The 15,791-nt window shown below is 37.3% G+C and overlaps 1 protein-coding gene across 4 annotated transcripts in view; it reads right to left on the bottom strand.

The window, feature by feature from the left end:
- Positions 1 to 7,935: 7,935 nt before the first annotated feature.
- LOC119738368 (nipped-B-like protein) overlaps positions 7,936 to 15,791 on the bottom strand; it is a 50,665-nt gene continuing 42,809 nt past the window's right edge. For all 4 annotated transcript variants that reach the window (XM_038213241.1, XM_038213238.1, XM_038213239.1 and 1 more), the window contains 8 exons: positions 15,535 to 15,735; positions 14,322 to 14,468; positions 13,059 to 13,176; positions 12,183 to 12,297; positions 11,145 to 11,319; positions 9,937 to 10,188; positions 9,466 to 9,558; positions 7,936 to 9,302 (listed from right to left, as the gene is read on the bottom strand). In XM_038213241.1, coding sequence (XP_038069169.1) covers positions 9,246 to 9,302; positions 9,466 to 9,558; positions 9,937 to 10,188; positions 11,145 to 11,319; positions 12,183 to 12,297; positions 13,059 to 13,176; positions 14,322 to 14,468; positions 15,535 to 15,735 — 1,158 coding nt within the window. In that variant the 3' untranslated portion in view covers positions 7,936 to 9,245. The remainder of the gene's footprint in view (positions 9,303 to 9,465; positions 9,559 to 9,936; positions 10,189 to 11,144; positions 11,320 to 12,182; positions 12,298 to 13,058; positions 13,177 to 14,321; positions 14,469 to 15,534; positions 15,736 to 15,791) is intronic.

Raw genomic sequence — 15,791 nt, 5'->3', positions numbered from 1 at the left:
AGATCCAGAACACAATTTTTTTTTCCGGGGGGGGGGAATTTAGTCCCCCAAAAAGTGGGGCCAAAAATTACGGTGTTGGGTTCGGAGCCGGCTTAAGGGCCCTGAATTTTTTTTTTTTTTAATTCTAGATGCTCTACCGTGCGATCTGAGGCAGTTTCTGACCACTTTGAGGAGAAGATGGTAGTGTACGCTGTGTCTGCCTTTATTGCGACGTCACTTAAAAAGCCAAAATTGGCAAGGGGTTAACCTTACATTTCTAATTCAAATTTGGCAAGGGGTTAACTTTACATCTCGAATTCAAATTTGGCAAGGGGTTAACCTTACGTTTTAAATTCAAATTTGGCAAGGGGTTAACCTGACATTTCTAATTCACATTTGGCAAGGGGTTAACCTTACATTTCTAATGCAAATTTGGCAAGGGGTTAACCTTACATTTCTAATTCACATTTGGCAAGGGGTTTACCTTACATTTCTAATTCACATTTGGCAAGGGGTAACCTTACATTTCTATTTCAAATTTGGCAAGAGTTAAACCTTACATTGTTAATTCAAATTTGGCAAGGGGTTAGCCTTACATTTTTAATTCAAATTTGGCAAGGAGTTAATCTTACATTTCCAATTCAAATTTGACAAGGGGTTAACCTTACATTTTAAATTCTAATTTGGCAAGTAGTTAAACTTACATTTCTAATTCAAATTTTGCAAGGGGTTAACTTACATTTTGAAGTCAAATTTGGCAAGGGCTTAACCTTATATTTTTAATTCACATTTGGCAAGGGGTTAACCTTATATTTTTAATTCAAATTGAGCAAGGGGTTAACCTTACATTTCTAATTCAAATTTGGCAAGGGGTTAGCCTTACATTTTTAATTCATATTTGGCAAGGGGTTAACCTTACATTTGTAATTCATATTTCGCAATTTTACATTTCTAATTCAAATTTGTCAAGGGGTTAACCTTACATTTCAAATTCAAATTTGGCAAGGGGTTAACGTTACATTTCTAATTTAGATTTGTCAAGGGGTTAACCTTACATTTCAAATTCAAATTTGGCAAGGGGTTAACCTTACATTTCTAATTCAAATTTTGCAAGGGGTTAACTTTACATTTTTAAGTCAAATTTGGCAAGGGGTTAATCTTATTCTTTTAATTCAAATTTTGTAAGGGATTAACCTTACATTTGTTATTCCAATTTTGCAAGGGGTTTACTTTACATTTTTAAGTCAAATTTGGCAAGGGGTTAACCTTATTCTTTTAATTCAAATTTGGCTTGGGGTTAACTTTACATTTCTAATTTAATTCGGCAAGGGGTAAACCTTACATTTCTAATCCAAACTTGGCAAGGGTTTGACCTTGTATTTTAATTCAAATTTGGCCAGGGGTTAACGTTATATTTCTAATTCAAATTTGGCAAGTGGTTAGCCTTACATTTTTAATTCATATTTGGCAAGGGGTTAACCTTACATTTGTAATTCATATTTCGCAATTTTACATTTCTAATTCAAATTTGGCAAGGGGTTAACCTTACATTTGTTATTCCAATTTTGCAAGGGGTTAACTTTACATTTTTAAGTCAAATTTGGCAAGGGCTTAACCTTATATTTTTAATTCAAATTGAGCAAGGGGTTAACCTTACATTTCTAATTCAAATTTGACAAGAAGTCAACCTTACATTTTTGATTCAAATTTGGAAAGGGCTTAACATTACATTTTTTTGTTCAAATTTCGTAATTTTACATTTTAAATTCAAATTTGTCAAGGGGTTAACCTTACATTTCTAATTCAAATTTGGCAAGGGGTTAACCTTACATTTCTAATTTAGATTTGTCAAGGGGTTAACCTTACATTTCAAATTCAAATTTGGCAAGGGGTTAACGTTACATTTTTAATTTAGATTTGTCAAGGGGTTAACCTTACATTTCAAATTCAAATTTGGCAAGGGGTTAACCTTACATTTCTAATTCAAATTTTGCAAGGGGTTAACTTTACATTTTTAAGTCAAATTTGGCAAGGGGTTAATCTTATTCTTTTAATTCAAATTTTGTAAGGGATTAACCTTACATTTGTTATTCCAATTTTGCAAGGGGTTTACTTTACATTTTTAAGTCAAATTCGGCAAGGGGTTAACCTTATTCTTTTAATTCAAATTGAGCAAGGGGTTAACCTTACATTTCTAATTCAAATTTGACGAGAAGTCAACCTTACATTTTTGATTCAAATTTGGAAAGGGCTTAACATTACATTTTTTGTTCAAATTTCGTAATTTTACATTTTAAATTCAAATTTGGCAAGGGGTTAACCTTACATTTCTTATTCAAATTTGGCAAGGGCTTAACCTTACATTTCTAATTCAAATTTTGCAAGGGGTTAACTTTACATTTCTAATTCAAATTTTGCAAGGGGTTAACTTTACATTTCTAATTCAAATTTGGCAAGGACTTAACCTTACATTTCTCATTCAAATTTGGCAAGGGGTTAATCTTATTCTTTTAATTCAAATTTTGTAAGGGGTCAACCTTACATTTCTAATTCACATTTGGCAAGGGGTTAACCTTACATTTCTAATTCAGATTTGGCAAGGGGTTAGCCTTACATTTCTAATTCAAATTTTGCAAGGGGTTAACTTTACATTTCTAATTCAAATTTGGCAAGGACTTAACCTTACATTTCTCATTCAAATTTGGCAAGGGGTTAACCTTACATTTTTATTCAAATTTGGAAAGGGGTTAACCTTACAATTCTAGTTTGGAAAGGGGTTAACCTTACAATTCTAGTTTAGATTTGGCAAGGGGTTAACCTTACATTTTTAATTCCAATTTGGCAAGGGGTTAACCTTACAAATTTGGCAAGGGGTTAACCTTACATTTCTAATTCAAATTTGGCAAGGGGTTAACCTTATTCTTTTAATTCAAATTTTGTAAGGGGTTAACGTTACATTTCTAATTCACATTTGGTAAGGGGTTAACTTTACATTTCTAATTCAAATTTGGCAAGGGTCTAACCTTAAATGTTTACATTCAAATTTGGCAAGGGGTTAACCTTACATTTCTAATTCAAATTTGACAAGGAGTTAACCTTACATTTTTAATTGATGTTTTTTAAGAGATTGACCTTATATTTTAATTGTAAATTAGGCAAGGGGTTAACCTCGTATGCTTAGATCAAAATTGGCAAGGGCACCTTAACATTTTTTTACCAGAATTTTGAAAAAGTTTAAACTTACATTTTTAATTCAAATCATGCAGGTGAAATATGCATGAAATATCGCAAGGGATCAGCCTTTCTTAAATTCAAATTTGGCAAGGGGTTTACCTTATACATTTTTTATCAAATTGTGCAAGGGGTTAACCTTTATGGGTTTTTTGGGGGTTTTTTTGCACAAGAGGTCTACTCATGCGTGTCCCTGTGAACAAAAGTACACACCCCGAAGATGGCCGCCTCACAAACGGTCTATTGCCATAAAGTCAGTTACGAAGCTCATGCTTAAACATAGTCCATCATTTGTAATTTGTGCATTTTGTTCGTTTGAAGCAACAAAAGTGTTCAAAATCTAATGAAGGATACTGAACAACTAACCTGATGAAGTTTCAGCTCAGCTTTCAGCTGTATATTCCGAGAAAAACAGCATTCTAGAATCTCAATTTCAAATCAAAAGTTGCTAAATCATGTTTTGAATTGCAGCTTTACGCGATGTCGCGCACTGATCCGACGAATTATAGCAACCGGAGGGCGCCTGTGCGTCGTGCCAATGCTTGCGCGCTGCGCCGAATAACAAAACGAACTACTAATTTAAATTTTCCTATGGTGCTTCTTAAGACGCACCGTTGGAAATGCCTTCTTTCGTTGATTTCTCCAAAGTGAGAGCTTGCCAGAAAGAATAATTTCACAGGGAGTTTGGTCCCCTTACTATCTTTCAACCAAGTATGTTTTTCAACAATAATTACGCCAGTTACTTTTTTGGATAGCTGCAAATGATGGACTCCGGCTTTAACCCTAACCTTATCTAAAGCTTAATACCACTGAGTATGACATGTACATGTAGCATGTATTTCTTTCCATACAATTGTGCACAACACATGTAGTATTCTGTGGTATTTGGTACTTGACCCCTCAGGAGCCCTCAGGAGCCCTCAGGGAGTTAGCTGGGACCGTCTTTTAATACAGAAAAAAATGCAATGTCTTGTCATTGTTTGGGTAAATTAAAGACATGAAAGGGAAAAGGACAAAGAGCTTGGTGGAAAAAAGAAACATTTTTAACCGTCTTCATTCAGAGGCTCAATGCTTTGTAGTAAAACAGGGATACATGGATTTTTTCCCATTGAAAATATATTTTTTTTGATAATGTAATTAAGACAATCTCCCCCTGGACGTCTCCATTATGTCCTTGTCCTTGTAATTACGGGGAGTATGTCATTCAGGATCTCGGTCATGTTGTCTTGCGGGAACATTTCGTGAAATTAAACTGGATCGAATCTGATTAACCGTCTTCTCATTAACCGAATGAAATGTATTAGAAGGAGACATGTAAACAAAACAAAAAGGAACAATAAAGACGGACAATAACGTGTGCTGGAAATGTTTCAATGCTTTCGGTCTTTGTCTGCAGTGATGCCTAGATCCCATTAGCTGATGAGAACCTCCAAATACAATACAATGTATATGAAAGGGCTCGCGATTCAGAAAATTATCAAATGTTATAAGAAAGAGTGTCACTCCTCTATTTTTTTGTACAACTAAACCATAACTTGTGTAATATTGAACGGTTGGCGACTGTTATCTGTTCATATCAATGTGTCGTTATAAGCACTTCAGATATTTGTTTTGCTAAATATCTTTCGGCATGGAGTTCAACATGTGCCTTGTCAGAAATTTGTCAGAATATTTGATCTTGTTTAATCCATTTTAAGTAAGCGTTAATTGTTAGGAAATATTTTGTTGAAATAATGACTAACCCTTAAGATTCGTTTAAGGAACTGAGCTGCGGGAAGCATATTCCAATATAAAAACACCTTTTTTTCATCTTTGTATTTTCATTATTCGAGCAATATCTAGGCTCGATACGTCACACAATATAATTTGAATATCTAAGCTCGATACGTCACACAAATTGTTATGCGAAGCATGCCGACTACTTCGAATCATAAAGTCGTCCTCAAAGATTGATCATGAATAGCAAACTACCTACCCAACAAATAAAAATCGTTCAAAGTCATTCTTGATGATATTTAAATGACCACTTACAAATTACATGTACTGAGGTATAAGAGGGTCAGAAAAATGTCACACTTTTGGACCATAAAATGACCAATATCTTTCTGTTAACGCAGTGACCAGATCATCCACCATTTTAGTGTACAGTAAAGCTGTACATTGAGATTTGAAGGTTTGCATGGTGGAAAGACACTAAGACAATCTAAGTTTGCGATAGCACCATGTGAATAAATCTCACTGTGTACTGACACGCTCCAGTGATCATTTAGCATCCTTCTCAGCTTCACCGGTCTCGAGCTTCACCAGTTTGCATCCTTCTCACGCCTCACCGCACCCATCCTTATAACATCGCTTCATCGTTGGAATCCCTCATTCTCCTGACGATCGGCAGAGCATACTGTTCGAAACGTTGAGTCCCTCCGGTTCTTTTCAGAACCACACATACTCACAAAAGAGATTTATTCACATGGTGCTACCGCAAACTTATCTTGTCAAAGCTGTACATTTCTTGATAAAAGTCTGTATGTATTTATAGTAAGGTAATAGAATTTAAAATAAACAGAATAGACACAAAAACTCACACAGTGCTTCCAATACCGAAATCGGTCGATTTCTTCTTAGGTTTTGCAACTTTTAATAGACGAATCAAAAAATATTGTCATGTCCGGCCCGATTCATTTCGGATTATGTACAGGAGGGACAGGCTTTCGATAACACGGTAATTAAAAACAACATCTGTTATTATGTCATCCAATAAATATGAATAAGAAAAGTTCGGGGCGTCTCAATATTTATACAACCCCTTTTTGTAATAATAAACACGGCTAGAACTTGGAATAAAAAAAAGTCAGATGTGTTTTTTGTTTTTTGTTTTTTACAATGACAATGCTACTCGTACACCACAAACGTAACACTAAATGCGAGAATAAAAACCTGTTCAGTGTGCTGGTGTCCTAGTGAAATATGTGTCAAGTGAATCTAACCTGGACAGACCCAACCTTTGTATTGCGGTCAGTATGAAAGTTGCCAGCAATTGATGTTCAGAGCAATATTATGATGAACATTTGGATGAAATTAAAACAAGTTAGCGTTACATCACAACTCTAAAATGTGCATGGACCAATTCCCACAGATTTTTCCAAGTTTAACTGTATAATTGTGTTTGGTAAATTGTGTTTCTGAAATAATTAAAATCCAAAAACCGCTGTCAGATTTGATGAAGTTATTAAATTAAAAACTGCCGAATCAAATCCTTATTCAATGGCTAAACATGGAGAACAAATTTGTGCTTTTGACGTTTTGAGAAGCACGTAACAAAGCTCAATAAATAACATTTGAAACTATTCATTTGAATATAAATAACAATTCAATCAGAATTTTGCTGAAAACTTCAAATTTAAGAAGTATTTTTTTCCCTTTGCATTCTACTAAAATGTCAATAAAAATATTTTACAAATGATATTTAGTTTAAAAAAAAGACAGTGAAGTATAAGTTGTCAGTTGGCAATTTGTTGGATTGTGATCGTCCAAGCATTTTTTTTATATTAAATTCGAAACAAGAACAAGTTAGGTTCAGACATTGAAATGTATCTTTTGTGTACTCGATCAGTACAAATACTAACAAAATATTACTACTTCATTCAGAGAGAAAGCCAAAGAAATAGGAAAAAATAAGGGAAGACTGTAAATGAATTGATGTAGCCACATTTTGGGAATGAACAGAGTTTTTTTCTATTTTGCCCCTGGTTTTTTCCCCCGTTTCTTTTGTTTCATTTTATCACAGTTCATAAACGTATTAAATCAAAAACCTGATTTGTCTATAAATTAAGAGAAAACTCTCTGCAACAAGCTCTGGGCCGAAACTGAGTGCAACAAAGTTGAATTCTTGTCACATCACAATTCTTTTCTTTTTTGCTTTCAGGTTTAATTTCTACTGTTTACTCCCAACTTGGATATAATTAACCTAAAAAAATAAGAAAGTTTCAATGTGCTTTTGATTTTTGGCAAACTTTACACTGTGTGGTTGAAGGCAATGGCACATTGTTTGTAACTGAACTATCAAAGTCCATATTATACAAATAATGAATGTTTATGAGTGCAATGGTAAGAATAATTTTGTGAAATTATTCTTTCCACTGCACAAATGTGAAACATTCATTATTTGTTTGATACAACACCTTAGTCAATCCTTGTCATCTCATTGGTCAGAGGCACCAAAAGTGTAACCGTGCAATGGAACTTCTATATACTGTGGAATAGAACTTCTATATACCGTTGAATAGAACTTCTATATACCGTGGAATAGAACTTCTATATACCGTGGAATAGAACTTCTATATACTGTGGAATAGAACTTTTATATACCGTGGAATAGAACTTCTTATATACCGTGGAATAGAACTTCTATCTACCGTGGAATAGAACTTCTATTTTAGCTGTGCGGCCTGGCCATGTGTTGGGACGAATAATTCAGTGACACGTTATCAATCAACGACCAACCAATCAGATGACGGGGAATTTTTTCAGGCGTTGTATAAAAAGTAATAGTTGTTAGGCTGGACAGCTTCCGAATGAAAACAAGTATGGTATATTGTATGAAGAGTTCTTTTCAAACTCTACATGCAAAAAAAACCTGTCTATCCAACACAAAACATCTCTTGGATTTTGTGACAAGGTTACGTATGACATATCCACTCATAGCAAACTTCTGTTTCTTTTCTTTTGTTTTTTTGGCTGAAACACAAGAAAAATGTGAAAACTGAACCTGTTTTCTTTCTGTATCCAGAACCACTTTTGGCATCTTAAAAATTGGGGTTTGTACACACAATCTGACACATAAAACTTTGGAACCGTCAACTTTCGGAAATTCGGTATTAAAATCCAAGGCTTTTTGTATGTTTTTCACAAAACTAAAGCGTGATACACAGCCGAGTGATAAAAAAACCTGTTCAAAAAACATCCAAACAAATTTGTAATACAAAACTCTCAAAAGGTTCCTCGTCATAATTTACAAAGTTGAAACTATGAAAGAATAATTATAAGTAAAGTCTGTACAACGCCAATCCCTGGTTAATGATGATTCATACAAAAAAGTGTCCAAGCTTGGTTTTGTACAGGTCGCCGATTCTAGAAAATATCATGTTTAAGATTACGTGAGATTCACATCTGCGGAGAATGGATGTACGGGCAAAATGGAGTATATCAATTCGGGCGATTCACAATGCAGTGCGCCACCAAGAGTTTGCCACAGAGAGTTCATTTTTCCCAGTGCATTGTGGGAGATGGTCGACAAATTGGCAGCACGGGACATTTGAATTTGTTAGTTTTTCTGGTCAGTAGTTTCGTAAGCGTATGATTCGAGTATCTGTTTGCCCTTTTCAGTTCTTTTTATCAATTTGGGGTTTGTTGTAAGGTGGCAGAATGCTTTGCCCCAATCAATAACAAATTAGCTCAAGTTGTCTACTGACACTTATCCAAATGGGCCGTGTTTTGTCGACCGTAAATTTGAAAAATGGACTCTCCGTGGCAAACTCTTGGTGGCACACTGCATTGTGAATCGACCGAATTGTACCCCCTTAACGGCAAAAATGTGTATCATCACTGTCAATAAAAGACCTTCCCCCAATAGGCAAGCAGTCTTAATTTTGTTCCATGTTCTCTTCTATTTTCTGTAACAATTTTGTAAAAAAAAAATGTACTGAATAATAAAACAGACAACCAAATCAATGCCATCGGTCAACTTTGGGGAGAAAATGGACAAAATATGTGAAAACCAAATATTTTGATATTTTCCTGTAAAATGGCGTAACAGTTTCAAACAAGAGTATTTCATAAAACCTGAATTATTCACAAGAAATTTAAAAAAAAAATTAATACTTGTTTGAAGTGTGTTGAAAGTGTCTGGATGATAAGTTACTGGCCTTTGTGACAGTTGGTGTTTGTGGGCGTGGTTTCCATGCACATTGTGGTCGGCTGGGCTTGGGGTCAAATGTCGCAGGTCAGAGGTTGAAGTTCAAAAGGTCGTGGAGCTGTATTTACACCATGAAGTCACTATCATCACTGTCATCATCCTCGTCGCTGTCATCAACATAGTGAGCAAGAGTTAAGAAAAACAGCGAAAATTCATTGCAACAAATAACAATAAAATAATTTATTCAAAAAGATGAAATTGAGCAACCATACAGAAATGACTACAATGCATGACAGAAAGTAAGTTGGGTAGAAAATATTGAATTTGTTTTTTTTAAAGGATATTTTTCGTCGTTTCTTCCGTGGCTTGGGTGTTTTCTTGATGACTTTCGGTGCGGGTTTTCTTCCTTTCGGCTTCGGCCGTTTGACTTTGTGTACCTTCAGAAAAACAAAAACAAAACAAATTCCATTTAATAACTGTCAATCATGCTTATCAGTCTAAGTAATCATTTCTCAAGTCCGTAAGTTACATTTTAAAAAATTTGGTTTTGCAAGGAATAATCCCCAAAAGGTTTTCCAAAATTCTTTGGGCAGATGTGTCAGTCTTGTAGCTGATTCGTAATTTTCGCACCAGTTAAAAAGTGCACTACAAACATGTTAACGTTGACAACTTTTCAAAGTCTGTAATGGGTCAAAACCAACAATGGCAGTGCATATAAATGAAGGCACAAAGTGTCTCGTACATTGAAAATTGCCTGAATTTTATTCAAAAACATTTTTTTTAAACATTATGGAATCAAATTAAGACAATCGAACCTCTACTGAAGGTGGCGTCAATGGTGCAACATCTGAATCCTCATCGTCCTTGACCACGACGACGGCGTTAGGACTCGACGCTCCCGCTGCAGAGTGTGGCCTGCCATCGTCGTCCGTGTTCCCTGAGGTGTTGTGGGCCGAGGTGGATGCTGCTGCAGTGGTGGCAGCGGTGGCAGCGTTAGGGGTCTTGGATCGGTCAGGGTCCTCCTCCTCATCGTCCGACGGATCCATCAACTCCATGAGCTGCTTGAACTACGGGGTGAAAAGAAGAAGAATAATGCGTATTTTATAAAGCCCATGTATCCACCAGTATTGGTGCTCAAGGCGCTACATCATTATTACCCTGCTCATTGGGCCAATGAAACATTCCAAAGACAATTTCAGCTCCGCTGCACTTCGGCGCAGCTAAAATCAACCACAATAACCATCTCTGCCCTTACAGGTACCCATATACTCCTGGGTGGGGGAGGCAGTGAGTGACAAAGTGCCTTTCCCAAGGGCACATGCACCACAACCCCAGGCTGGACTCGAACCCACGACCTGCAGAAGCAAGAGTTCTATGCTCCAGACCACGGCACTCCAAAAGAAAGCTAAGAGCTTAGCACCGATAACTTTTGCTAAGCTGAATCGGTAACCATGTAAAACTGCTTGTGGGTTCAATTGCTTGTGTCGCTGGTACTCGGCCGGTTCTCGCTCAGCAAATACTTACAACGAGCAATGTTTGAAATTTAGCGCTTGGTGATCCAGTTAGGTATAGCTCATAGCAGAATATAATTGTTAAAATGAGAAAATCCCATTTTAACTATTTGGCCTATTCCACGCAAAAGTGGACACGGCTGAAAATTTGAAAATTTATGAAACCCTTACAACTACAAGCATGACAACCTCAAATGTGGTATAAACAGGGGTATGAGTGACCACTGATAACAATAGCTGAAATCAGCTTAAAAAGGTGTAAAAAAGCTGAACTTTGGAAATCTCCTATACTTTTGTACACAGCAAGTGAGGGAAAAAGCTGAAAAAAGCTGAAATCCAAAAAAAAAAAAAAAAAGCTGAAATCAGCTTTAAAGCTGAGATTTCACACCCCTTTATAATAAAGGGGGTGCCAGTGTGATGGAAACTGGTCAGATCTTGGGTAGTCATTTTGGCATCTTGTTTTTTAACCAAAAAAATGACCGAACTGAAAAAAAAAACCTCTTGACACTTACATCAAGGTACTCCGCTACAATGTCCCTCTTATCGCGTTCGGTGAGTGGTGTCTTAGGCTGTCCTACACATAACAGCTCCAGGGCCCTGGCGGGGTTGAACGTTACACTGCTCTTGCGGTTGAGCGACTTGTCGTTGACTTTGGACGCGTCGGTAGGGGAGTAGCGATGGATTGTGCTGAAGGATATAAACAGGAGAGATTAAACATTAATTAGTTGGGAAAATCATAGCAAAGACTTACATGAGTCAATATTTGAGATTCATGTACACTATGTACAAATATGTGACCTGTTCTGTCAAAATCAGACTCTTCTGGGCATAAGGTCAAAAATGAGATTTTTGCATATTGTTAACATATGTTCTTTTTCCTTTTAATAGGTGGTTTAATTTTTGAAACCGGTCATTCCTGGGCAGAGTTATGCTATTTTGAAGTTTATTGTGTTGAAAAGTAGAAAACTGAGAAAATGGCCACGAACGTCACAAAACAGTAATATCTTGAACTGATACGCCTTAACAAATCATCAAAAATACTATATTTAGAGCTCAAATTAGGGTTTCAAACGTTTATTGTATATTTTAGACATGTTCAGGATTACAAAATTGCAAAAATTTGAAAATCGAAAAAAATCACTCCCCCAGTGTTTTTTGGCCTTATCTTCATTTCAACCTCTGCCCAGAAGCGTCTGCTTTTGACAGAACAGGTCACATATAAAGTATTACATATTTTGTAAAGATCTTGCAATGTGTTGGAATTTCTGGTGGGGTTGTAATGTTATAAGTACTATATGTCCTAGAGATCTCAAGTTGCAGTGCCAAGTATAAAAGTACCTGATGATATTTATTTAACACAAAAATATACTAACATTTCTGTCTACGATTTAGGGATTTGAATTACATTGCATTTGTTTGGACTTTACGGAGTAAATCTTACAAATTAAATCTGTATTACTGTTGTGCTGGGTTATCTTCAGAACAAAATATGTGATTGCCAACTCGTATTGTTTGCAAGTGAATGAAATTGTTGCCGACTGTTCCCTTACCTATCCCTGAAGCCGTACATATCCTTGAGATGTTGCTTGAGAACCAGCAGCATGATGCAGGCTTGCGACGCCACACAGCACTCCAGTAGCGTACTGGGATCCTCTGGTATCAATCCTGAATGATATATTACAAAACAAAAAAGGTAGAAAATATTATTGGGCGATATAATACATTTTAAAAACATCAAAATTCTTGTATACTTGTTTCAGGTGACGAAAAAAACAACAATTTTCTGAAAGAAGACATAAGATACTATTGCTTGAAGTCTGAAAAAAAAAAAAAATTTAACCATACCCAGGCGCGGTTCTAGAACCAATATTTTGGGGGGGCTAGCACGGTGGATCCAGAATTTTTTTCAGGGAGGCGTGCTGAAATGTAGACCGGTTATTTTTTCCAGACACTTGGGCCTCCGAAAGTCAATAGGCTCATGCCATATTTTCAATGGGGAGCGCCAATAAAATCCTAAAATCATTCACACTATATTAACTAATGCACCGTTGTCACGACTATTTCTTTAGGGGGAGACCGTTCGCATGTACATCACAATCCTTCTTTTTGCTAATGCAATTTTTTTTTTTACGGAATTTATTTTGGGGGGGCTAGACAAAATTTCGGGGGGGCTACAGCCCCCCCCCCAGCCCCCCCGTAGAACCGCGCCTGACCATACCCTATGTATCTCTAGCTGAAATGAAGCGTTCCTCTGTTATTGTGCACATAGGGAAATGTTCTCATTTGAGAGCATCTCGTGTTCCTCCTGTTCCCAATTTATATTCCACATTGAAACAAGTCTTCCCAGAGCACTGTTGCTGTCATTCACGCGCATGTTCAAATTGATGCTCTCAAATACTCTAAATGTTCACAGCCGAGTCACTCACCCATGAGGACCTCTTCATCTTCGTCGTCGTCATCGCTGAAGTCGTCGTTTCTCCTGGCGTCCACACTCCCTCTGGATGAGCGTGAGCCTGGTCTTGAAGGCTGCTTCTTCATGAACGACTGCCGGAAGAAACAAGAAATACACAGTCGGTGGTTATAGATTACCACCTGAGTGGGGAGTCAGGTTGGCGTAGCGGTACTTTCCTCGCCTTCCAACGCTGTGACCCGGGTTCGAATCCCGCCTGGGCCAACATGTGGATTGTGTTTTCAGTCCCTACCTGATTCCGTGGGTTTTTCCCAGAATATTCTTCTGGGCTTTTCCTCCCACCTCTAAAACTGTAATTTCTTCTCATTGTGTTCTCTCCACAGGTTTCTTCAGGCTTGCGAGCTACAGTGCCTAGGGCGCTTTTGAGGAATCCTTGGTTTCATTACCAGAAATGATTAATAATAATAATACTTACAAAAAGAAGAAGTTATTATCACAGAGGAAAGGTGAAAACATAAATAGGAAGTGATGATTATGAGCAACAGAGATAATGTTGACTGCTGAATTGACCAATACAGGCAGAAGGGGGGGGGGACTGAAAGTATGTGATAATTCCAACACTTCTGAAGCAGTTATGCGAGAATTATGAAGGAAAAATCTGATCAACACAAGACCGTAACAATTGTTCTCCCAGATGCCTTTGTAAGAAAAATCTACTGCCGAACAGTACAACATGAATTATTTGGGATAATAGACAATCGTAGCCCAAAATGTATTATAGACCTTTTTTATGTCTGTATATATTAAGCGCATTATTTTGTATGGGCCGCCAAAACGGCACAAATTTAAGCCTGCATATGAACACCCTTATTATGTAAGAAAGAGGCATATTTATTAAGTCTATGGAAGCATTTGTTGGTTATTTTAGATTTTTAACAATCCAATGATAAGTTTGGACACGTTAATAAATATTGTTTATTTTTGCAACGCTGGCCTTCCATAGTTTGCAAAGTCGTGGTTGGCAAAGAAACGTCTATCGGGAAAATCATGACAACCGGATGCTAATGAACAGACAACGCTTCAAATGGGATATTACATGAATTGGACCTGGTTGAGAACAATTTAAACTCCCCTTCCCTTAAACTACTTCCCCAACCCCTGAACCACCACCCTCCAAAACAATTACATGTTCAAGCTACAGAGAATCCTGCGTTAAGAAGCAGACATCATATCTAATCCACAAATTAAAAAAAAATCTGTTTGGGTCAAACTGACTTACATCTTTGAATGACTGGAGTAGGTTGGCTCCAGAGACAGACACCGTTATCTCGATGTGATGCATGACAAAGAGGGGCTCGTCTTGGGTGACGTAGGGAAAGTAGGCAAGGTTGTCGGCTACAAAGACTAACAGATCCAAGTCTGTCTTCTGAAATGTCAACAAATAATATTCACAAATTAATAGCAATCATTCATACACACTTTCATCTACCGTTCAAGTACATTATTATTAGTTCATAATTCATATTTGAATATTCAATCAAATTCAAGTCCCAATAATCAAATACTAAATTATTCAAAAATACACAGCACTAGTTTCATGGATTCGTCAGAGAATAAAAAAAAAAACAATGAAAAATGATGCAATACAGTGCTACATGTATGTTAACAACCAGCGAGAGTTTCTCACACCTGATCGGTTTTAATGGTACATGCATTCTAACCAAAAAAACACACAGCAGCCTTAACCCCATGCGTACGGGAAGCGGTCATGGCCGCGGCCGCTAATCCTCATTGGAATGCAGTTGCCAGCTGTGGTATGCCGTGGCACACGGCTAGTGGGTAGTTCCACAGCTGCTGCTTTTGTGCAGTCCCGCTACCACACAAAGGCTGTGCAGTCATGCGGGCCACTTGCTCTATGTGTGGAGGAATGTCCCCATTACACCCTGTCCTTAAGGGGTTAACTATCCACAGTCACTGTCATTAACAACATAAGATCATATATCTATTGGTCTATAATTAATGGCCAGTTTTCACAAAGAAACAACTAAAGGCACCAGGGGCCAATTTCATAGAGCTGCTTAAGCACAAAATTTGCTTAAGCACAAAAACGTCTTGCTTAATAAAATCAGGTTACCGGCCAAAACTCCATGCGATTGTTATGCTATTAGTAAACAACAGCTAAATACCAGTCACAAGCAATGTACATCACATGGAGTTTTGGCCGGTAACCTAATTTTACTAAGCAATGTTTTTTTGTGCTTAAGCAAATTTTCTGCTTAAGCAGCTCTATGAAATTGGGACCAGTGGGGCAACCTTGTTTTGCACGAGTACACTAAACTGGACTGTTAAGCCTCAAGATGCCAATTAGTGCTTAACATTTTAAACATGACACAACTCCACATGACAAGACTGATTGCGATGGAGCTGACAGTGTGTACTGGCTGACACCAAGCATCATGTGCATAAGATATTGACAAACTTGGCCTACTCACAGCTTGTTCATCAAATAGGTTGAGGAGACAGAGCAACAGCGCCCTCCGGTGTTGGCGATGACCCCTGATGATACTGTAGGTGTGGTTGTTGAGGCTGTAGTAGCTGTCCTTCTCTCTCATGCCACGCAGGGGCGTCAACTGGCCCTCCTGGAGAAGCCTCTGCAGACGGAAGGCCATCTTGATACCGGCCAGGGCTTTCATCTGAAAACAGGAAAGGATTGGGCATCAAGTACAGTTACTTTCCCTTCTACATGTGA

Source organism: Patiria miniata, unplaced genomic scaffold (genome assembly GCF_015706575.1).
Source record: "Patiria miniata isolate m_02_andy unplaced genomic scaffold, ASM1570657v1 HiC_scaffold_3, whole genome shotgun sequence".
Classification (NCBI taxonomy): Eukaryota; Metazoa; Echinodermata; class Asteroidea; order Valvatida; family Asterinidae; genus Patiria; species Patiria miniata.
This window is presented reverse-complemented; position numbering and strand designations above follow the sequence as displayed.